A 25,159-nucleotide genomic window follows, 5' to 3' on the forward strand; every position below is an offset into this window, starting at 1 on the left:
TTGAGTGGAGAGGTCCCTTGAAAGCTCCTTATGGGATGTAGACTCCTTTTAAGTGCTGTTTTTCTCTGTTGAGACTGCGGGAACCCACTGCTGGGTCTACTTGAGGACCTCTTTGTGTGTGACACGTCGCTGATGGAGAGCTGCACTCAGACCTTTGACCAATGGGACCACCCTGACTCCCATCAACCTTTGGCCCATTAAAGTGTTCACTAGAGTGTTCACACTGGATGTCAAATGTTTCCTTTTATAGACCGTCAGTGACCTACCTAAAGCTGAGTTTTCTTTTGACCTGTGAAGTAAACAAAAGCAGTGTTTATGGTGCAGTCATAAGCTGTGGGGAAAAAAATAAAAATAAAAAATAGCTCTGAACAAACTGTGCGTGGGTTCAAACCTCATGCCGTCACATAATGCAGGTTGGCATTTACTTGGATGACTCACGTACTGGAGGCAGCTCTGCATGGTAGTCACTAGCTGGCACAGCCACAAAGTCATAAAATCTGATTTTAGACCTAACCTGAACTCTGTTAGGTTCTGAACAAACAGAGTAAAAACTCAAACGGACGATTAGGAAAATCTCAAACCAAGTTTATTCACCCACTGGGTCATACAGCTGCAAATATACATATACTATATGTGCTTCTGTAAACATGTCTATGTATACCCTCCGACTAGGTGACGTCCACTCCTTGCACATCTAGACAGCCAATGCATCTCTGTTGCTAGTCAGGAACTTAATTGGTTCCTCTCACTGGTGTAGTCATGGCCCTGCCTCACGCTAGAAACATTTTTCAGGTGGTGGATGTGTGTGGGATACCACTGTTCCTTCTCACTTCATCAGACCTGACCTCGGGAAAAATTCCTCACTTCTCCCTAATCCACGACTGTCCTACCTTATCAGTGACTGAAACCTGACTTTTGCCCTTTGCCTCTCTCCTTAGGAGCCATGAGATTTTACAATAACATGTTTTGACAGAATGTAAACTTCCTGCACTCCCCTTTGTCTCACTCTGTAACTTAGTTGTTATCCACCCTCCATTGACCCCAACACATACATTCCTTATATATGTAAAGTAATCAATAAGTTCTAGTGTGGTGACATGAGTAAGTATATTTCAAGCTAGAATCCAACAGATAATCCGGGTGGCCATTTGATTAGTTGTTCAGCAGTTTTATGGCTTGGGGGTAGAAGCTGCTAAGGAGCCTTTTGGACCGAGACTTGGTGCTCCGGTACCGCTTGTCATGCAGTAGCAGAGAAACCAGTCTATAACTGTCTTTCACAATTTTTCGTGCCTTCCTCTGACACCCCCGAGTATATTGGTCCTGGATGTCAGGAAGCTTGGACCCAGTGATGTACTGGGCCGTACGCACTACCCTCTGTAGCGCCTTACAGCAGATGCCGAGCAGTTGCCATACCAGGCGGTGATGAGGATGCTCACGATGGTGCAGCTGTCAAACTTTTTGAGGATCTGTGGACCGATGCCAAATCTTTTCAGTCTCCTGAGGGGGAATAGGCTTTGTCGTGCCCTCTTCACAAATGTCTTGGTGTGTTTGGACCATGATAGTTTGCTGGTGATATGGACACCATGGAACATAACTCTCGACCCGCTCCACTTCAGTCCCGTCGTTGTTAATGGGGGCCTGTTCCGGCACACCTTTTCCTGTAGTCCACGATCTGCTCCTTTGTCTTGCTCACCTCACATTGAGAGAGAGGTTGTTGTCCTGGCACCACACTGCCTGGTCTCTGACCTCCTCCCTATAGGCTGTCTCATCGTTGTCGGTGATCAGGCTTATCACTGTTGTGTCGTCAGCAAACTTAATGATGGTGTTGGAGTCGTGCTTGGCCATGCATTCTTGGGTGAACAGCAAGTACAGGAAGGGACTAAGCACGCATCCCTGAGGGGCCCCAGTGTTGAGGATCAGCGTGGCAGACGTGTTGTTGCCTACCCTTTCCACCTGGGGGTGGCCCGTCAGGAAGTCCCGTATCCAGTTGCAGAGGGAGGTGTTTAGTATCAGAGTCCTTAGCTTAGTGATGAGCTGTGCGAGCACTATGGTGTTGAACGCTGAGCTGTAGTCAATGAACAGCATTCTCACATAGGTGTTCCTTTTGTCCAGGTGGGAAAGGGCAGTGTGGAATGCGATTGAGATTGTGCTGGATATAATGAAAATTAGATTTAAAAGTGGTGGAATTGCCCCAAAGTATTTTTTTTCCTTTATCAATGTTTACGCTGACTTTGCCACTGCCCATCTAGTAGAAATAGCTCAGCTCCACCTCCAGGACGAGATTTACCCAATAAACGTCAACCTACTCACATAATCTCCTCACATAACCACCTTCTTTATGGCTGAGGTCAAATCAGCTCCTACCAGAGGAAGCTGAACTGATTCACAAAGTTTGGTTAACCTGCATTTTTCTGACTAAATAACATCTCAATTCTATTTGGGCAGTGAGAGGGCGAGGCAAATTCTGAAATTAGCGCATTTTCAGAGGGCTGACTGGGGTACTTGCTTGGTTGCTTTTAGGTTTTTAACAAAAAAAAATACACAACACACTCAACATTTTTTATGTCAAGAATCATTGGTTCGTCATCACGTGATTTTAGAATATTTCTCCACATTTGGTCTTCAAAGTGATGTTGCAGTTGTCATAGTGTGACATGCAGAGGAAAAGCTGAATCAGCGTTGTCCATGGAACATAGAATGGGGATGTAGATCATTAACTTGTAATTCAGTTCAGCTTTTCATGCATGTCATCAATAGTAATGTGATTTTCATCTGAATGGCAATAACCCTGTTCTCTCTACAGGCTACACACAGAATACTTATTGGCAATATTAACATTTACGTTATGAAAAATAGTAGAAAATAGAAGCCAGAAAGACATGGAATGTGTTGATTAATACATTATGATCTAAGGACATTGGACAAGTTGTAAATATCATTAGACAATCACCTATTGTCCCATACAAGTGTAAATCCTATAGCCAATGTCATATCAGTTCTCATGATTCCTTCATTTACTGTAAATATTTTTGGGAAAAACCACCAGGAATGTTTCTGAACGCTCTCCTAGTATGATAAACATGACGATAAACAACACAGAAATACCATGATAAACAACCCAGAAACATGATTATAGACAACACAGAAACATGATGATAAACAGCACAGAAACATAGTGATAAACAGCACAGAAACATAGTGATAAACAACACAGAAACATGGTGATAAACAACACAGAAACATGATGATAAACAACACATAAACATGATGATAAACAACCCAGAAACATGAAGAAAAACAACACAGAAACATGAAGAAAAACAACACAGAAACATGATGATAAACAACACAGAAACATGATGATAAACAACACAGAAACATGATGATAAACAACACAGAAACATGATGATAAACAACACAGAAACATGATGATAAACAACCCAGAAACATGATGATAGACAACACAGAAACATGATGATAAACAACATAGAAACATGATGATGAACAACACAGAAACATGATGATAAACAACACAAACATGATGATAAACAACACAGAAACATGATGATAAACAACACAGAAACATGATGATAAACAACACAGAAACATGATGATAAACAACACAGAAACATGATGATAAACAACACAGAAACATGGTGATAAACAACACAGAAATATGATGATAAACAACACAGAAACATGGTGATAAACAACACAGAAACATGATGATAAACAACACAGAAACATGATGATAAACAACACAGAAACATGGTGATAACCAGCAGAGAAACGTGGTGATAACCAGCAGAGAAACGTGGTGATAACTAGCAGAGAAACATGGTGATAACCAGCTGAGAAACATGATGATAACCAGCAGAGAAACATGATGATAACCAGCTGAGAAACGTGATGATAACCAGCAGAGAAACATGGTGATAACCAGCAGAGAAACACATGTCTTTGTCCTCAAGTGATAAATTAATCCTGGCATGAATTTCATCTCTGGGCTGCTGGCAATTTTAATTTAATTTGTTTGTGTTCTACCAACATAGGGAGCTGGCTGAAAGTTGTGAGAACGGAATGATTGCATGGGTAGAGGGAACAACTCTGACAAACCTGTGTGTGTACGTGAGAGAGATAGGAAGCCGTGTCTGCCACTGTCTCATCCAACCAGACCTAAGATTACTGTTATATACTATTTCTGGTTATGTTTTCAAGGCCTTTACTTTGTTACACTAGCTAGTGCTGATAAATGCTGCACGTATTAATGCTGCCTTGGATTGAGGTGTGCTGTAGCATGATTTAATGGCTGGCTTCACAGTCACGCACCATGGCTAATTCACATAGAGGGATCGAATCCCCGAGCTGACAAGCTAAAAATCTGTCGTTCTGCCCCTGAGCAAGGCAGTTAACCCACTGTTCCCCAGGCGCCGACGACGTGGAGGTCGATTTAAGGCAGCCCTCCGCATCTCTCTGATTCAGAGGGGTTGGGTTAAATGTGGAAGACACATTTCCGTTGAATGCATTCAGTTGTACAACTGACTAGGTATCTCCCATTCTCCTTTCCCATCAGGCACAACAGACTTTGTTCTGCAGGAGAATGTCCTACAGTACATTTCACAGGCACCCCCTCATCCCTTTTAATACATTAATACATTTAACATGAAGAGTCAATAGAAACACTGAAACAGAAACACAGAAACACTGTAAAGCAGTAATCATAGACTAGATTCAGCTGCGGGATAATTTTTTCTTGAGCGGATGGTCAGGGGGCAGGAACATAATTACAAATAATTTAAATAATTCAAATCCAAAACATAATCACTTCAAACATAGCTTGCGTTTGTATACAATCACATACATAACTATTTTATACGCGGTAATACTTTGGCACAGATTTCCAAAATGAAAATCAATTGGAGCTGATTTATTTTATGCCCCCCATGTTTATTTATTATTTGCTCAGAGAAGTTGGGGGCCATATAAAATCACCCGCGGGCCAAATTCTGCCTACGGGCCAACAGTTGGGGAACCGTAACCCTGCACTAGAGGAATCAACACCTCTAGATGTTAAATCGTTGTATTTTATTCACTCTCATAGCGCTTCGTTACAGGCCCTCAAAATATAATGTAATTCTCTTACCGGTAAACCTGAAATTATCTGGCAGTTCAGCCTCTTTAATTAAATTCAGTAATGGTTGCATGCAGAGACTGGTTCAAATTGAGAACACAGTGTAATAAAAAGCTGTTATTAGAATTGATCCAGTCATTTTAAGCAGCTAACCCCTGGCCTGTGGAGATACTGTGGATTTAGGCTCCCTCTCCTTTGTGTTAAAGACATTGACAACACTTTATTATCATGTTTTGAGTAGCACAGCTTGACAAATATGACTTTCTTTTATAATGAAATAATGAAAAGTGACTGCACATTGACAGTGAACGAGAAGTGCACGGCGTTGTTAGAGCATCAACAATACTTCAGATGTCTAAAGATGAGGATTTTTAAAACGTATTTCTATTTTTAATCAGTGATCTCAATCTATAGAGAAATCACTGATATTACTCTATTACAAAAAAAAATAGTAAAATCAGCATCCCATTTGTCAGAGAAGAGCCGTAGTTTATTAATCAACCCTCCTTGTGTTAGTTGAATATGATTTATAAATGTGTTTGTAGTTTTGGTCTGCTGTTTTATAACATGATAGATCTGTGTGACTGAATAGCATCTCTGTGTTTTTCCAGGCGACCATCTTCGTGTATGTCCTCAAGGGAGCACCTGTTGCACCTCTGAAATGGAGGACAAGTTTGGCCAACGGAGCAAGCTGGAGTTGGAGAACCTGGTCGATGAAACTAGTCATGAATTACGAAGCACCTTTGTCTCCAGACATAAAAAGTTTGACGGTAAGACACGTTTCTGGTGTTGTTTCTAAAAACTCTGCTTTTGTTTATCCGCAATACTCTCTTCTCAATTGTTGCACACCTACGTATTCTTTCGTTTTGAGCCACCTATAGGAGGCGGCTGAGGGGAGAACGGCTCACAGTAATGGCTGGAACGGAGCGAATGGATTGGCATCAAACACCTGGAACCATGGAAAACATGGAAACTATGTGTTTGTTGTATTTGATACAAGTCCACTCATACCCCTCCAGCCATTAACAAGAGCCTGTCCTCCCCAATGAAGGCGCCACCAACCTCCTGTGCTCTATACAGCTACTTGAGGATCCCTGAACAAAGTTTGTTCTGTTGACTTCTATTTCAGTTTTGCTTACTGTTGTGTTTGCAATTTAGTTGACTTGCTCAGAAGGGCATTTGAATTATAAATCATCATGAAGACTGTGAGTACCTCCTTTGGGTTAGACAAGCATGGCCTCTTGCACCACATATTGACAGCTGGAACCAGTAGCGTAGAGCATCCTCCTCCTCTAATACATCTCCTATAGCAGGTCTGCTGCGGCAGTATGTAGGATCCTGACTTCCACAGCGACTCTTCTGACAACCTCTACTGACCGCCCTCGGCTCAGAGACCGGAGATTCTCTTTGCGGAGATATATTTGTTTTTACGCCTCGGCCTTGACTTTCACACACACTTCCTGCTGATCGTCCTCTTCCCAGTGAGTCCCTGCTTGTTATGGTTTAATGAGCAATAACACAAATCTCTCCAATGGCACCCTCAGCAGTATGGGCAGCAGCTGCTCATCAGGACTATGGAGATAGAGGAGATGGGGGTAAATCATGTCAATTATGGGATGTCATCCCACAGCCATCCATCCTCCTGTCACATCTCAGTCAGCTGCTTTTTATAAAATATAATTTTATTATGTGATTTATGTTAGAGAAACTCTGTGGAGAAAGTGTCTGTGCTGGCTCTCCCTGCTCCAGATGGGGCTTCTTTTAACCTTATTTGGTTCAACCAAAACCATATTGTGCTTCTGTTTTGGGTTGGATATGTTTCAGTTGGCTCACTGTTAACACAGGGAATTCAGGGAGTTTGTAAACGTTAAGCCAAGCAGTGGCCTTGATTCAACAGTGCTCTCTCCAGTGTGAGGAGCTAAGGGCTTTCACAGATTAGTCCACAGTGTCAGTGCAATGCTTCTCAATAACAATGAGCTCTCTCTCTCTCAATAACAATGATCTCTCTCTCTCTCGCTCTCTCGCTCTCTCCCTCTCTCCCTCTCTCCCTCTCTCCCTCTCTCCCTCTCTCTCTCGCTCTCTCGCTCTCTCCCTCTCTCCCTCTCTCCCTCTCTCCCTCTCTCTCTCCACTTCAATCTCCCCACTTTCTGCACAACTAAGCCAAACGCTTTATGATTAAATAGTATTACACTTTTGACTGTTAACACTTGTTAGAAAAAATACATTCATCTAATGTCTAGGGCAAACACTGCTTTGATGTTTATTGTGTGGGATGTGAAAAATGAGCTAAAGCTCTTGAGTAAGTGCCTCAAATCGGAGAGCAGTGCTGAAAAAGCATATATTGAATACAGGCCCCGCAATTATTCAATGGAGAGTAGTGCATGTTAAATGCTGCAGTCATCTGCACCTGAGAGTTAAAGCAGAGTCATTTTTCATGCAATACGATGCAATAGGAGTATCACTACACATCTCTAGTAACAGCATTAGGGCCACTACTGATTGTTGGAATATATTAGCAAAATAGTATAGGTTAATATTTATAATGATTCCGTTTCTTAAGGATCTGCGTTCCGTCAATAGGACAGTTGTAAAATCATGCAGCGCGTTATATCAAGATCGCAGATTTTAGAGTAACAACAAGTGTCGGTACATATAAGTGTCTTAAGCTTAAAAGCCTAAATTCCTGTTAATATAACTGCACTGTCCAATTTACAGTAGCTATTACTGCGAAAAAAATGCCATGCCGTTGTTTGAGGAGAGCTCCTAACAACAAAACACTTTTTTTCAACGCGATAGGTTTGATAAATTCACCTCTGAAGGTGAAATGTGTACTTAAATCAGAGCAAGATTTCAGAATGTATCACCCAAAGGGTCCCAGAGATAACATGAAGTATCTTTTTGTTAGATAAAATAATTTTTAATATCTTAAAAAGGTCCATATGCCACGCACGATTGATTTTGTATTTCCACTCGTTCAATTTTCAAAGAAAGGAATCTGTGAAACGTTGTTTTGAACGAGTCAGATCACATTCGTATTTATTCCTCAGAGATCCTAGAAGGTAACAAGACTTAACTATTTCATTAGGGGTGTAGTATATCCTATAGAACACCATATTTGGTCAGAGAGCGACGCCTTCATGGCACGCCGATGACGCGTGCGGCCATCACTTGCAACAACTGTATCTTTGTCAAATAAGCACCAATCGGGGTCAAACAAAGCTAGCTAGATAGCCAATGAGCTGTGCTTTACGGAAGTATCCGTAAACCATATATGTCATAAAATGTACCTTCTAACTTTGTACGACAGCATGCCTTTTCATTTTGGGACAAAAATTATGAGGATATTCAGAGTTAAGAAGTTATGAAAACTGGTTGTTTTGCAAATGTTGAGCTTATAATATGGCTACTAATACTTGGACAGCTAAATCAAAGTTTAAGTATACAGATTTGGCGATATTTTTGCAGAAAAGGGGAATATGAATGCGAGTGTCTTCTTCACAATTTGCCCAAATGTACCTGGGGACTTCACACTAAAAGTCTTATTGTTCACTCATTTTTAAGTTATCCATCTGAAACTTTGCACATACACTGCTGCCATCTTGTGGACACTATTGGAATTACAACCAGAGTGATGGCTATAACTATCTCTTGCATTTCATAGATGGTGGTAGAAAAAGACTGGCTGTTTTTTTTTCTTTATATTTTCTTCTACCAGATCTATTGTGTTATATTCTCCTACATTCAATTAACATTTCCACAAACTTCAAAGTGTTTCCTTTTAAATGGTACCAAGAATATATTCATATCCTTGCTTCAGGGCCTGAGCTACAGGCAGTTAGATTTGGGTATGTAATTTAGGCGAAAATTGAAAATACGATGCAATACGATTGAAAATGCAATACGATGCAGTAGGAGTATCACTACACATCTCCAGTAACAAACAGCATTAGGGCCACTACTGATTGTTGGAATACACTAGCAAAATAGTATAGGCTAATATTTATAATGATTCCACAAAAGACGATGAATATGTTTTATTACCAACTCGTTACAAGTTTACTGTTGCTACTGTTGTCAACTGACCTTTATTTGGCAAGGTGACCCAAAAAGTTAAGAGTAAGCAAATGTTTAAATTTATGGCTATATATTTAGCTATGAATAATTTAGTCCAAATTATGCATTTCCTTCTGCTTCTGTTTTCCCAAGTTTATTGTAAAATGCTTATGCTGTTGATATTGTTCTTCCACTGTCATCTCATACTTTATTATAATACACCAAGTTCAATGCCTCTCCATGTGAGATGTCCTCATTAAACCTGCTCTCACCGTAGTAAACTACAACCTAAGTTCTTTGAAAATCTCACGATGACTCCAGTCACCCCGGTCATAGACTATTCCCTCTGCTACCGCACGGCAGGCGGTACCGGAGCGCCAAGTCCAGGTCTAAGAGGATTCTAAACAGCTTCTACCCCCATGCTATAAGACTGCTGAACAATTAATCAAATGGCCACAGGACTATTTACATTGACCCCCCCCCCCCCCCCCCCCCCCGCACCGCCCCCTCCATTTGTTTTTACACTGCTCCTCCTCGCTGTTTATTATCTATGCATAGCCACTTTACCCCTACCTACATGTACAAGTTACCTTGACTAACCTGTATCCCTGCACATTGACTCGGTACCGGTACCCCCTGTATATAGACTCATTATTGGTATTTTATTGTGTTATTTATTATTTATTGTTCATTTGGTAAATATTTTATTAACTCTTCTTGAACTGCGCTGTTGGTTAAGGGTTTGTAAGTAAGAATTTCACGGTAAGGTCTACACTTGTTGTATTCGGCGCATGTGACAAATAAAGTTTGATTTGATTTGAAAACACAACTGCATGAATCTCTGTATTTTGAGCCCAATAGCCCTCTATTTAGAAGACCAGAGTTTACCTTCACTCAAGACAACTGTCACTTTTTTTTTTGTTTTCACACATTTTATAAACCAAACATAATTGCAACTTCAGACAACTCTTTGAGTGTTTTCGGATTTCAGCCCAATTCCCAGCAGCAAGTGTCATGATTCACCATGCCCACTCCTTTTAAACTGTTCCTCATCGTATCTGGGGCTATTGAATTACAGCCTATAACTCTCAAATGATCGGATAGTTGCACAGAAACTCAATGTCAGAACGTCAGTGTGTTCTTTTTTTCCAGGAAAACAAAATCTTTAGCACATGTGCCGTTCCTGGAAGCAAGCATGCATCAATAAACAAGTGTATATTTTGATCGGCCTCTGTTAGGGAGAAGAGAGGAGGGCTCCAAGGATGAAGATGGGGGAAGTAAATGGGGTTTGTCCAGCAGCACTTACGTCCATGACTCCAGGCACCCACGTTTCTCTAGGGGCCTCCTGCCACTCTCCATAATTTAATCAGTGTCAGGATGGATGCTGTGTGCAGGTTTCTGCTGGCTGCGAGCTTTACAGGAGACACGGAGTCTGGAGAGGGTCTCTGCTGACTGGCAACACAGGAAACATGAGACATTCCTGTTTGGACTCTGATTTAATTTATGTGTTGGTTATCTATACATTCAATCACATTGGAGAAATGTTCAAGCCTGGAGAATTTCTGGAGTTGTTTTGGCAAGGTCAGCCGTCACCGCCCTGGACACCAAGGTATATTAGGAACAGCACTGGGTTTTACCAGCTAGTGTTAGGAGGATGGAATCAGAGACCAAGTATTGTACAGTATGTGATGAAAAAGTCAACACCAGGGAAATGAGTCTGGTTAAACGGCTCACCATTTGTTTGAAGTGAAACAATGTTTTGTAATTTTTTTTTACTGTCACTATTTCTATTAAAAAAATAAGTGTATCTTTAACTGATTTGATTTATTTGAATGGTGAGAACAGAGTTTAACCAGGCTACAATTATTGTGTCCACATGGTCACATGCACACAATAAGACAATTATTGTGGATAGTCAGATTAATATAATAGTTTGATTTAAACGTTTAATTGCTTCGGAAAAGAACGATTTCCCTAAAAATCCTGTTAACATGGACACATCTGAAATCAGGCAACCTGATCGCGCTCTGATAAATGCTGAAAATCACCAATCAAAATAAAGGTTCTACCACAGCGATCATGTTATTTTTGGGAAGCATATTTGATTCTGATTTCAGACATATAAGTTTATATGTGAACTACTTCTGAGACGCATACGTTCAGTTGTTCCGAACTCACTTCACTCGCGCTAAAGAAGGAGGCTCTCGGCTGGCGCTAGCTCTAAAGAGGGAGGCTCTCGGCTGGTGCTAGCTCTAAAGAGGGAGGCTCTCGGCTGGTGCTAGCTCTAAAGAGGGAGGCTCTCGGCTGGTGCTAGCTCTAAAGATGGAGGCTCTCGGCTGGTGCTAGCTCTAAAGAGGGATGCTCTCGGCTGGTGCTAGCTCTAAAGAGGGAGGCTCTCGGCTGGTGCTAGCTCTAAATAGGGAGGCTCTCGGCTGGTGCTAGCTCTAAAGAGGGAGGCTCCCGGCTGCTGCTAGCTCTAAAGAGGGAGGCTCTCGGCTGGTGCTAGCTCTAAAGAGGGAGGCTCTCGGCTGGCGCTAGCTCTAAAGAGGGAGGCTCTCCGCTGGCGCTAGCTCTAAAGAGGGAGGCTCTCGGCTGGCGCTAGCTCTAAAGAGGGAGGCTCTCGGCTGGCGCTAGCTCTAAAGAGGGAGGCTCTCGGCTGGCGATAGCTCTAAAGCGGGAGGCTCTCGGCTGGCGATAGCTCTAAAGAGGGAGGCTCTCGGCTGGCGCTAGCTCGGCGCATGACGGGTGAAAGTAGAATGAATTTCTTCCGGGTACAGGACCTCCTATATTTTTATGGGCTTAATCGTAGAATTACATACACACTGAGTATACAAAACATTAAGGACACCTTCTCTTTTCATGACATAGACTGACCAAGTGAATCCAGGTGAAAGCTATGATCCCTTATTGATGTCTCTTGTTAAATCCAAGCTCTTGAGACATGGATTTTGTACGTGTGCCATTCAGTGTGAATGGGCAATACAAACGATTTAAGTGCCTTTGAACGGGGTATGCCGGGCGCACCAGTTTGTTTCAAGAACTACAACACTGCTAGGTTTTTCACACACAACAGTGTGTAACAAGAATGGTCCACCACCCAAAGGACATCCAGCCAGGATGAAACTCAATATTAGAAAGTTACTCATTTTTGATATACTCAGTGTAGAATCCCTATTCATTTAATAGGATCTCTGGGGCCTCGTCCTAAAGATTTGTCATTTCACTTTTTAATTGTATGACCTTTTTATTGTGGAATAAAAACAACCAGCCATGATGATGTTTGCATCTGATTTGTCAAATAATCACTTCAAATCACTTCTGCCTTGGCCAAAAAATGTCTGTGTTTTCGCGGAACCACATTGCATTTTGGAGCGTAGAATACACCACCTGTTTTCAAGTCCATTCGCAAATGTATCACGTCTCTGACATGATGTAATGATAAATAGTGGCGTAATAGCCTACAGTTTTCTTGATGATAAAAACATTTGTAATAGGCTCATGTTTTACCAGTACGGCGGCGTACCACCACCACTGTTTATTTTGCTTCCGGACCGGATTACTTTCACCCCTGGTGTGCGCTTACTTCCATTTTGACCTTACTCCAATATTAAGTGAAGCAGAGTAAGGTGTTTACATTACTATTGGATAATCTGCCCACTGTCAGTGTAATATCAAATTATTAGTGTGCATGTGAACGTACTCATTGAGTCGGAGGACACTGAACAAGTAAGCCTCACCACTGTGCAGCGCTCGCTGTCTCATTTAAATGATATTTACCATGAATTTAACACCTGTTTGTGGAGTCCCACCCACATAGAGTAAGTGTTCATGTATTTCTTACAGTCTGTGTGGAGTGGGGCCCATGATCTTTACTGTAGCTGACAAAGCAACCTACGCATATCTTGACAACATTGCCTACGTGTCACTTCCACCACAGTGAGAGGACACTGTCGCTATCCTCTGCCAAGCTGTTCCAGGCAGAGGTATCCCGCATCACCCCCAAAAGATCTAGACTACTCTGTCAGTGAGCCCAGCTGTAACACAAGACCTACAAGAGAGAATAGAGGCCATCATCTCAACTATCCATGTCACCAACATGGCTCCTATTAGTGGGATTTATTAGGATTTTCCTCGGTTCTGGTGGATCATTTATGCATGCGTACCACGTAGCATAATTTTCAGTGACTTGGCTCCAATCCATATCCCAGGACCCTGGGAAACAGTACTGTTGTGCTCTGAGAAATTAGAGAAAGAACAGGCCTGCAGATTTCTCTCCCGTTAAGCTCATTAAATGCTAAGGTGGGGGTCTTAATTACTAATCAATGTCCTAGCTCTCCGCTGACCACTAACACCATGGTGCTGCCGATCTACACAGAATATTAATGTAGTGAGACCGGTACGATCGATTCCATCTAGAGCTGCGGACTCTTAAACAGCCCTATGCCTGTGGTGCAGTGCTTTTAGCTGAACATTTGGACATTTTCGTTTTTCACACATAGAGATGAGTAGCGTCCATCCTCACCGCCTTTTCCTCTGACAGGTCTGTCTGCTCTGTGGTAATTATTTTTGCTCTGACAAAGATCTGTCTGCTCTGTGGTAATTATTTTTGCTCTGACAAAGGTCTGTCTGCTCTGTGGTAATTATTTTTGCTCTGACAAAGGTCTGTCTGCTCTGTGGTAATTATTTTTGCTCTGACAAAGGTCTGTCTGCTCTGTGGTAATTATTTTTGCTCTGACAAAGGTCTGTCTGCTCTGTGGTAATTATTTTTGCTCTGACAAAGGTCTGTCTGCTCTGTGGTAACCATCTTTGCTCTGACAAAGGTCTGTCTGCTCTGTGGTAATTATCTTTGCTCTGACAAAGGTCTGTCTGCTCTGTGGTAACCATCTTTGCTCTGACAAAGGTCTGTCATCATGTGATCATGGCGTCAAGAGTTAGTGTTTATTCCAGTTGTGTTTCTCTTCCACACTAATAGGTCAATGTGATTTGAATTGGGCTTCTTAAAGACTAAGAGGCGTTTGTCTATCATATTACCGGCCTGAGATCATATTGGTTACCATTGCCCCTCATGCGGGTGAACACTATGCCACAACAATTATACCCACTCAAGGAGAAGAGGGGAAATATGAAACTGTTTAATTTTTCTTCAATTTTTTTTGTTGAACCAGTTGATTTGACAGGGCCCACTCCCACAGCCATCTCACCCAGCAGCGACACAACAGCAACCGCAGAGGAATAAACCCCAGGCGTGCCTGGTGTAAAAGGTCAGGCTGTCATGTTCTCCACAGTAACAGAGGTCCTCCTCTCAGACTCATTCCTGTCCCTCAGACAGCACCCTCCCTATTAGACTGATGGCAGGATCCTTTCCTCTCGGTAATGCCAGCCTTTGATTGACAGGTGGAATTAGGATGCTTTTCTCCAGAGAGCTCTCTCTCTCCCTCTCTCTCTCTGTCTTTTTCTCTGTCTCTGTCTGCCTGTCTGTCTGCCTGTCTGTCTGTCTGTCTGTCTGTCTGTCTGTCTGTCTGTCTGTCTGTCTGTCTGTCTGTCTGTCTGTCTGTCTGTCTGTCTGTCTGTCTGTCTGTCTGTCTGTCTGTCTGTCTGTCTGTCTGTCTGTCTGTCTGTCTGTCTGTCTGTCTGTCTGTCTGTCTGTCTGTCTGTCTGTCTGTCTGTCTGTCTGTCTGTCTGTCTGTCTGTCTGTCTGTCTGTCTGTCTGTCTGTCTGTCTGTCTGTCTGTCTGTCTGTCTGTCTGTCTGTCTGTCTGTCTGTCTGTCTGTCTGTCTGTCTGTCTGTCTGTCTGTCTGTCTGTCTGTCTGTCTCTCTTTTTCTCTGTCTCTCTTTTTCTCTGTCTCTCTTTTTCTCTGTCTCTCTTTTTCTCTGTCTCTCTTTTTCTCTGTCTCTCTTTTTCTCTGTCTCTCTTTTTCTCTGTCTCTCTTTTTCTCTGTCTCTCTTTTTCTCTGTCTCTCTTTTTCTCTGTCTCTCTTTTTCTCTGTCTCCCTCTGTCTCCCTCTGTCTCCCTCTTTCTCTCTCACCCTCTCTATCTCTCTCTCTGTATCCCTCTCTGTCTCTCTCTGTCTCTGTCTCTGTCTCTCTCTGTCTCTGTCTCTGCCTCTGTCTGTCTGTCTCTCTCTCTCTCTCTCTCTCTCTCTCTCTCTCTCTGTCTTTTTCTCTGTCTCTGTCTCTCTCTCTCTCTCTCTATCTCCCTCTGTCTCTCCCTCTGTCTCTCCCTCTGTCTCTCCCTCTGTCTCTGTCTCTGTCTCTCTCTGTCTCTGTCTCTGCCTCTGTCTGTCTGTCTCTCTCTCTCTCTCTCTCTGTCTTTTTCTCTGTCTCTGTCTCTCTATCTCTCTCTCTATCTCCCTCTGTCTCTCCCTCTGTCTCTCCCTCTGTCTCTGTCTCTGTCTCTCTCTCTCTCTCTGTCTCCCTCTGTCTCTCCCTCTCTCTTCCTCTGTCTCTCTATCTTTCTCTCTTTCTCTCTCACCCTCTCTATCTCTCTCTCTGTATCCCTCTGTCTCTCTCTCTGTCTCTCTCTGTCTCTGTCTCTGCCTCTGTCTGTCTGTCTCTCTCTCTCTCTCTCTCTCTCCCTCTCTCTCTCTGTCTTTTTCTCTGTCTCTGTCTCTGTCTCTCTCTGTCTCTCTATCTCTCTCTGTCTCTCCCTCTGTCTCTCCCTCTGTCTCTCCCTCTGTCTCTCCCTCTGTCTCTCCCTCTGTCTCTCTCTCTGTCTCTGTCTCTCTCTCTCTCTCTGTCTCCCTCTGTCTCTCCCTCTCTCTTCCTCTGTCTCTCTCTCTTTCTCTCTTTCTCTCTCACCCTCTCTATCTCTCTCTCTGTCTCCCTCTGTCTCTCTCTCTGTTTCCCTCTCTGTCTCTCTCTCTGTCTCTCTCTCTGTCTCTCTCTCTCTGTCTCTCTCTCTCTGTCTCTCTCTGTCTCTCTCTCTCTGTCTCTCTCTCTCTCTGTCTCTCTCTCTCTCTGTCTCTCTCTCTCTCTCTCTCTCTCTCTGTCTCTCTCTCTCTCTGTCTCTCTCTCTCTGTCTCTCTCTCTCTGTCTCTCTCTCTGTCTCTCTCTCTGTACAAAATATATGGAGTACTGCACACACTGCAATTATTTAGGTTTAAAAATAAGCTCAACTGGACACCTTAATGATGCAGTGAATGACATTTGGCTAAAACGAATTGAATATGTCATTGAACCAATTGCACTTTATGGCAGCGAGGTGTGGGGTCCACTTGCAAAACAAGATTTCAGCCAATGGGACAAACACCCCGTTGACACCTTGCATGCAGAGTTCTGTAAGATTCCCTTATATGTCCAGAGGAAAACTACAAACAATGCATGCAGGGCAGAATTAGGCCAATATCCACTAATAAGCATAAAAAAATAGGAATTACATTTAGGAAACATCTGAAATACAGTGACCCTCTCATATCATCACCAAGTCCTGCAATGCCAAGAGCTGAGCCAAGAAAAGAGTCCCCTCATCCAGCTGGTCCGGGGACTGAAACATCAGGACCAGAACCTCAGGCCTCAGGACCAGAACATCTAATCAATCAGAATAAAACAAATTACAAAACAGTCAAAACAAAACTACATTGCTTATTGGGAAGCACAAAGCAAAATGCAGTACTATCTGGGCCTAAATCGCAGAACCTGAGACAGAGCTGCATTTCCTGACAAAATGTCAAAAATGTAAAACAATTAGAGAGTGTAATTTCCCCAAATTTGAAACCCTCATTCAAAGACCTCTCTGATGAGAGTAGGCTACCCGTCCTTTTGGGGGAGGATGCAGAGAGCTGTGGGTTGGCAGCGAACTACATTGCTGCCTGCCATAAGATGTTAGGGACAGTGTCTAACATACCAATCAACCTGCACATGTCCTCTACTGTATACTTATTGTTATTGTTTAATGTATGGTTATTTTTGGCTATTTTTGGCTATTGTTATTACTATTGTCCCATTTACAATTTTGATTCTTATTATCTTATTATTTTAAATATCCAAAGTAAGCTTTGGCAATATGTACATTGTTATGTCATGCCAATAAAGCAAATTGAATTGAGAGACTGATAGAGAGACTGAGAGAGAGAGAGAGAGACTGAGAGAGAGAGAGAGACTGATAGAGAGAGAGAGAGACTGATAGAGAGAGAGAGACAGATAGAGAGAGAGAGACTGATAGAGAGAGAGAGCGAGAGAGAGACTGATAGAGAGAGAGAAAGAGACTGATAGAGAGACTGATAGAGAGAGAGTGAGAGAGAGACTGATAGAGAGAGAGAAAGAGAGACTGATAGAGAGACTGATAGAGACTGTGACAGAGATAGATACTGGGATAGAGAGAGAGAAAGAGAGACTGATAGAGAGACTGATAGAGACTGTGACAGAAATAGATACTGGGATAGAGAGAGAGAGACTGATAGAGAGAGAGAGACTGATAGAAAGAGAGACTGGGATAGAGAGAGAGAGAGACTGGGATAGAGAGAGAGAAAGAGAGACTAATAGAGAGAGAGAGACTGATAGAGACTGTGAGAGAGATAGATACTGGGATAGAGAGAGAGAGACTGGGATGGAGAGAGACTGCGATGGAGTGAGAGAGAGATCAAAAGAGAGAGGCAGAAAGAGACTGAGTGATAGAGAGAGACTGAATTTATATAACTAGGCAAGTCAGTTAAGAACAAATTCTTAATTTCAATGACGGCCTAGGAACAGTGGGTTAACTGCCTGTTCAGGGGCAGAACGACAGATTTGTACCTTGTCAGCTCGGGGATTTGAACTTGCAACCTTCCGGTTACTAGTCCAATGATCCAACCACTAGGCTACCCTGCCGCCCCAGTGATGATAGAGAGAGACTGAATGATAGAGAGAGAGACTGAATGATAGAGAGACTGAATGATAGAGAGAGACTGAATGATAGAGACAATGATAGAGAGAGACTGAATGATAGAGACTGAATGATAGAGAGAGACTGAATGATAGAGAGAGACTGTGATAGATAGATACAGAGAGAGACTGTGATAGAGAGAGAGAGACTGTGATAGATAGAGACTGAATGATATAGAGAGAGACTGTGATAGATAGATAGATAGAGAGACTGTGATAGATAGAGACTGAATGATAGAGAGAGAGACTGTAATAGAGAGAGAGACTGTGATAGATAGAGACTGAATGATATAGAGAGAGCCTGTGATAGATAGACTGAATGATAGAGAGTCTGTGATAGATGGAGACAGAGAGAGATAGAGACTGCGATAGATAGAGACTGAATGATAGAGAGAGAGTCTGTGATAGATAGAGAGAGACTGTGATAGATGGAGACTGAATGATAGAGGGAGAGACTGTGATAGTTAGAGACTGCATGGTAGAGAGAGAGACTGTGATAGATAGAGACTGAATGGTAGAGAGAGAGACTGTGATAGATAGAGACTGAATGATATAGAGAGAGACTGTGATAGATAGAGACTGAATGATATAGAGAGACTGTGATAGATAGAGACAGAGACAGAGAGAGACTGTGATAGATAGAGACTGAATGATATAGAGAGAGACTGTGATAGAGACTGAATGATATAGAGAGAGACTGTGATAGATAGAGACTGTGATAGATAGAGACTGAATGAGATAGAGAGAGACTCTGATAGATAGACAGAGAGAGACTGTGATATATAGACAGAGAGAGACTGTGATAGATAGAGAGAGACTGTGATAGAGAGACAGAGAGAGAGAGAGACTGTGATAGATTGAGACAGAGAGAGAGATAGAGAAATACAGCAGTGTGCATCACAGCAGCAAGATGTGTGTCCCGTTACCATGAGAAAAGGGCAACCAGTGGAACACAAACACCACTGTAAATACAACCTATATTTATATTGTTATTTATTTTCACTTTCATACTTCAACTATTTTCACATTGTTACAACATTGCCAATAATACAACCGTGATACAACACAGTAGCCAATCATATAGCATTGTTACAACACGGTAGCCAATCATATAACATTGTTAATACATGGTAGCCAATCATATAACATTGTTACAACATGGTATCCAATAATATAACATTGTTAATACATGGTAGCCAATCATATAACATTGTTACAAGACGGTAGCCAATCATATGACATTGTTACAACACGGTAGCCAATCATATAACATTGTGTCATGTTTACTGATATATTTCCCCTTGTTTATTTCACTTTTGTTTATTGTTTATTCCAATTGCTTTGGCAATGTAAATGTTTCCCAATTCAATAAAGCCCTTTGAATTAAATTGAATTGAAATTGAGAGAGATACTGTGATAAGAGAGAGAGACTGGGTTGGAGAGAGAGAGAGACTGGGATGGAGAGAGAGAGACTGGGATGGAGAGAGAGAGACTGGGATGGAGAGAGAGAGACTGGGATGGAGAGAGAGAGACTGGGATATGGAGAGACAGAGAGAGACTGGGATATGGAGAGACAGGGATATGGACAGACAGAGAGACTGGGATATGGAGAGAGAGAGAGAGACTGGGATATGGACAGACAGAGAGACTGGGATATGGAGAGAGAGAGAGACTGGGATATGGAGAGTGAGAGAGACTGGGATATGGAGAGAGAGAGACTGGGATATGGAGAGACAGAGGACAGAGAGAGACTGGGATATGGAGAGACAGAGAGAGACTGGGATATGGAGAGAGAGAGACTGGGATATGGAGAGAGAGAGACTGGGATGGAGAGAGATAGAGACTGGGATGGAGAGAGAGAGAGACTGGGATGGAGAGAGAGAGAGACTGGGATGAGAGAGAGAGACTGGCATGGAGAGAGAGAGAGAGACTGGGATGGAGAGAGAGACTGGGATGAAGAGAGAGAGAGAGAGACTGGGATGGAGAGAGAGACTGGGATGAGAGAGAGAGAAAATGGGTTTGAAAGCAAGAGGCTGGGACGGAGAGAGGGAGAGACTGGGATAGAGAGAGAGACTGGGATGGAGAGAGAGAGACTGGGATGGAGAGAGAGAGACTGGGATGGAGAGAGAGAGACTGGGACGGAGAGAGGGAGAGACTGGGATAGAGAGAGAGACTGGGATGGAGAGAGAGAGACTGGGACGGAGAGAGGGAGAGACTGGGATGGCAAGAGAGAGACTGGGACGGAGAGAGAGAGAGAGAGACTGGGATAGAGAGAGAGACTGGGATGAGAGAGAGAGAAAATGGGTTTGAAAGCAAGAGGCTGGGATGGAGAGGGAGAGACTGGGATGGAGAGAGAGAGAAAATGGATTTGAAAGCAAGGGACTGGGATAGAGAGAGAGACTGGGATGGTGAGAGAGAGAAAATGGGTTTGAAAGCAAGAGACTGGGATGGAGAGAGAGAGAGACTGGGACGGAGAGAGGGAGAGACTGGGATGGCAAGAGAGAGAAAATGGATTTGAAAGCAAGGGACTGGGACGGAGAGAGGGAGAGACTGGGATAGAGAGAGAGACTGGGATGGAGAGAGAGAGACTGGGACGGAGAGAGGGAGAGACTGGGATAGAGAGAGAGACTGGGATGGAGAGAGAGAGACTGGGACGGAGAGAGGGAGAAACTGGGATGGCAAGAGAGAGACTGGGACGGAGAGAGAGAGAGAGAGAGACTGGGATAGAGAGAGAGAGAGAGAGACTGGGATGGTGAGAGAGAGAAAATGGGTTTGAAAGCAAGAGACTGGGATGGAGAGGGAGAGACTGGGATGGAGAGAGAGAGACTGGGATAGAGAGAGAGATGCATCAACAGCAACCTTGGTAAAACCCTCTGCATTATCATTAACAGCAGACTCGTACATTTCCTCTGCGAAAACAATATACTGAGCAAATGTCAAATTGGCTTTTTAACAAATAACCGTACAGCAGACCACGTACTGTATTCACCCTGCACACCCTAATTGACAAACAAACAAACCAAAAAAAAGGCAAAGTCTTCTCATGCTTTGTTGATTTAAAAAAGCTTTAGACTCAATTTGGCACGAGGGTCTGCTATACAAATTGATGGAAAGTGGTGTTGTGGGAAAAACATACGACATTATAAAATCCATGTACACAAACAACAACTGTGCGGTTAATATTGGCAAAAAACAGGGCCGTGGGGTGAGGCAGGTATGCCTCACCCTCTTCAATTTATATATCAACGAATTGGCGAGGGCACTAGAACAGTCTGCAGCAACCGGCCTCACCCTACTAGAATCTGAAGGCAAATGTCTACTGTTTACTGATGATCTGGTGTTTCTGTCTCCAACCAAGGAGGGCCTACAGCAGCACCTAAATCTTCTGCACAGATTCTACCAGACCTGGGCCCTGACAGTAAATCTCAGTAAGACAAAAATAATGGTGTTCCATAAAAGGTCCAGTTGCCAGGACCACAAATCCAAATTCCACCTAGACACCGTTGCCCTAGAGCACACAAAAAACTATACATACCTCGGCCTAAACATCAGCGCCATGTGTAACTTCCACAAGGCTGTGAACAATCTGAGAGACAAGGCAAGAAGGGCCTTCTATGCTGTCAAAAGGAACATAGAATTCGACATACCAATTAGGATCTGGCTAAAAATACTTGAATCGGTTATAGAACCCATTGCCCTTTATGGTCTTCAGGTCTGGGGTCCGCTCACCAACCAAGACTTCACAAAATGGGACAAACACCAAATTGAGACTTTAAAGGGAGAGCGACGCGGAGGGAGTGGGACGCGGAGGGAGTGCGACGCGGAGGGAGTGCGACGCGGAGGGAGTGCGACGCGGAGGGAGTGCGACGCGGAGGGAGTGGGACGCGGAGGGAGTGGGACGCGGAGGGAGTGGGAAGCGGAGGGAGTGGGACGCGGAGGGAGTGGGACGCGGAGGGAGTGGGACGCGGAGGGAGTGGGACGCGGAGGGAGTGGGACGCGGAGGGAGTGCGACGCGGAGGGAGAGACTGATAGAGAGAGAGGGACTGATATAGACAGAGGGGGACAGAGAGAGACAGAGAGACAGAGAGAGAGACTGATAGAAAGAGAGAGAGAGAGACTGATAGAAAGAGAGAGAGAGAGAGAGACTGATAGAAAGAGAGAGAGAGAGAGAGAGAGAGAGAGAGAGAGAGAGAGAGAGAGACTTTTGACTTTTGGTCTTTCTTTATTGAAACATTCTCAATTCATTTAAAACTCACCCCCCCCCCCTCCCCTAAAATAAAAAATAAAAATATATCCTCTACCACATGATACAAATCACCATACACAAAAACCCTCTCCTACAACCGTATATCCAAAACATCTTCCCCAGCAATACAGACAGCCCCCCCAACACACCATATCTCCTCAAACATCTCCACACATTTGATCATTTTATAGAACTCAAACTCAACCCTAAGGCGCGCAGAGACCATCCCATTAAACAGTAGTAAAGGGTCTGTTATACCCCCACCTTTAACCCTGTTCCTCCTTGTTAGCCAAATAGCTAACTTTGCCTGAGCAAACAGAAAATTCAACAAAACACATTTTTCTTTCTCCTTACTCGAATACCTGTATCCCATTATAAACATCCCAACAGCAAAAACCACCCCCAACCTGTCACACAGACATTCCAACAGAGACATTAATGGCATTAACCTGGTGCACACAGAAAACACATGAATTACAGTTTCTTTCATTTGACAGAAAGGACACCCCTGCCCAATTCCCGGATCAACCCGTGCCAACCAGCTGTTAGTGGCCAGGGCTCCATGAAGAACCCTCCACTGGAGGTCCCCTGACCTCTTTGCTCCTCCCACACCCACTGCCCAGGCTCCACACCCCCTTCTCGTGTGGGCCTTAGCAGCTGCCAGGCCCTCAGCACCGCAGAGTAAAACTCTGAGAGACCTGCTGTACTCAGCCTCTCCAGCTTCATGAGGAACAGCTGCCGATCCAACCCTAATCCGCCAGCTCTCCTCAGCAGCGCGCATGCTGGTTCCCTCCAGCCAACATCAGTGTGGTACAGCAGTCTCTGCACCGCCTTTAGTCGGAAAGCAGCCATCCTGCTCTCCAGTTCCACCAGGCCCTGTCCTACTTCGTGGACGGTCATGTACAAAACTGCTGCCTTCAGCCAGTGATGTCCCGACCAAAAGAAGTCCACCAGCTTGCGTTGCAGGTCTGCAAGCAGACCGGCGGGGGGGTTGAGGACAGCCAGTTTATGCCACAAGGAAGATGCCACCAGGTTGTTGATTATCAGCACCCTCCCTCTATATGACACTTGGGACAGGAGCCACCTCCACCTGGCCAGTCTTGACACCACTGCCTGTGACAGCCCCTCCCAGTTCTTGCTGACCCACCTCTCCGAGCCCAGGTACACCCCCAACACTTTAAGCCCTTCACAACCCCACTGCAAACCCCCTGGAAGCAGAGGAGGAACCCTATCCCCTCATGCCCCACATAACAGAGCTTTGCTCTTTCCCCAGTTTACCTTAGCTGATGAAGCTCCCTCGTACACCTTCAGACTGGTCTCTAGTTCCTGCATATCTTGCCCATCCCTGACCATCACATAAACATCATCTGCATATGCTGAGACTGCTATTCCTGTCACCACATCCATGCCTGTCCAACACACTCCCCGCAGTCTCCTGCGTAGCAGTCCTAAAAAAGGCTCAATGGCTAGTGTGTACAGCTGCCCAGATAGAGGGCATCCTTGTCTAATGCCCCGTCTCACCCAGACTGGCCTACTGAGCCCCCCTCCCACCTTAACCATACATGACGCCCCAGCATACAACAGCTTCACACAGGTCACAAAACTCTTCCCAAACCCAAACACAGACATCACATTAAACAGATACTCATGATCCACTCTATCAAAAGCCTTCTCTTGATCTAAAGAGACCAGTCCAAAGTTCACATTAGAACCTCTCGACAAGTTCAACATGTCCCTAATCAAGAACAAGTTGTCCGTGATTGAGCGTCCCGGTACACAATATGTCTGGTCCTTGTGTATTATAGAGTCCAGATGGGACTTCAGTCTGTTAGAGAGGACCTTGGCAAAAATCTTGTAATCCGCACAGAGTAATGCCACAGGCCTCCAGTTCTTAAGTTCACACAAGTCCCCTTTTTTAGGAAGGAGAGTCAGAGCCGCCCGACGGCAGCTCATCGGCAACTCTCCTACCCCGACGCATTCACGCAACACGCGAAAGAAATCCTGTCCAATTGTTCCCCAGAATTTTTTGTAAAATTCCACTGGAAGTCCATCGACCCCAGGTGCACGACCGGGGGACATCTGGGTTACTGCCTCTGCCAGTTCATGTGACAACAGAGGAATGTCCATTTCATCCCTCTGTGCCCGAGAGAGCTTAGGGAGTCCTGCGAACAAGACCTGAGCACACATAGGATCACACATTTCTGCCCTATACAATTCAGTATAAAACTCCACAGTCCGCTCCCGCATCTCCCCCACCACAGAGGTCACCCGCCCATCAGATAGCCGTAGACAATGCATACCCTTGGCTTCACTGCTCTGTCTTTCCAAACCAAAGAAGAAGGAGCTGGGGGCATCCATCTCCTTGAGCATGGAGAACCTAGCTCTTACAGGTGCTCCCTTTGCTTTAACCTGGAAAAAACTGCCCAGGTCCCTACGTAATTCGGCTAAGTTAGCCTGGAGGCCTACATTGCCTTGCCCCACCATCTCTACCTCCATCTCACTAATACACCGCTCTAGTTCCCCCAATACTCTCCTAGCCTCTGAGGATGAGAGGGCAGTATACTGTTGACAGAAAAGCCGAATTTGCACTTTCCCCACATCCCACCATTGACTCAGAAACTCATACTCCTCTCTTCGCTGCCCCCATCTTTCCCAAAAAGTCTGGAAACCTGAGCAAAAAGTGGCATCTTGTAAGAGCTTTACATTGAACTTCCAATAAGATGCCTGCCGGGGCCCTGGTGAAATAGACAGCCGAGCCATGGTTATGTGGTGATCCGAAAACCCCACTGGGAGAATGGTAGCACCCAGCAGCCTATTGCTCTGATTCCTGGACATGTAAAAACGATCAAGTCGAGCTGCACTCACCCTAG

The 25,159-nt window shown here is 44.1% G+C and overlaps 1 protein-coding gene across 2 annotated transcripts in view; it reads left to right on the plus strand.

Moving 5' to 3' along the window:
- Window positions 1-25,159, plus strand: part of LOC110501901 (glypican-6) — a 161,780-nt gene that overhangs the window by 24,598 nt on the left and 112,023 nt on the right. For both annotated transcript variants that reach the window (XM_036959354.2, XM_090216246.1), the window contains exon 2: window positions 5,743-5,901. In XM_036959354.2, coding sequence (XP_036815249.2) covers window positions 5,743-5,901 — 159 coding nt within the window. The remainder of the gene's footprint in view (window positions 1-5,742; window positions 5,902-25,159) is intronic.

This window comes from Oncorhynchus mykiss, chromosome 22 (genome assembly GCF_057628025.1).
Source record: "Oncorhynchus mykiss isolate SJ-2025 chromosome 22, ASM5762802v1, whole genome shotgun sequence".
Taxonomy (NCBI): Eukaryota; Metazoa; Chordata; class Actinopteri; order Salmoniformes; family Salmonidae; genus Oncorhynchus; species Oncorhynchus mykiss.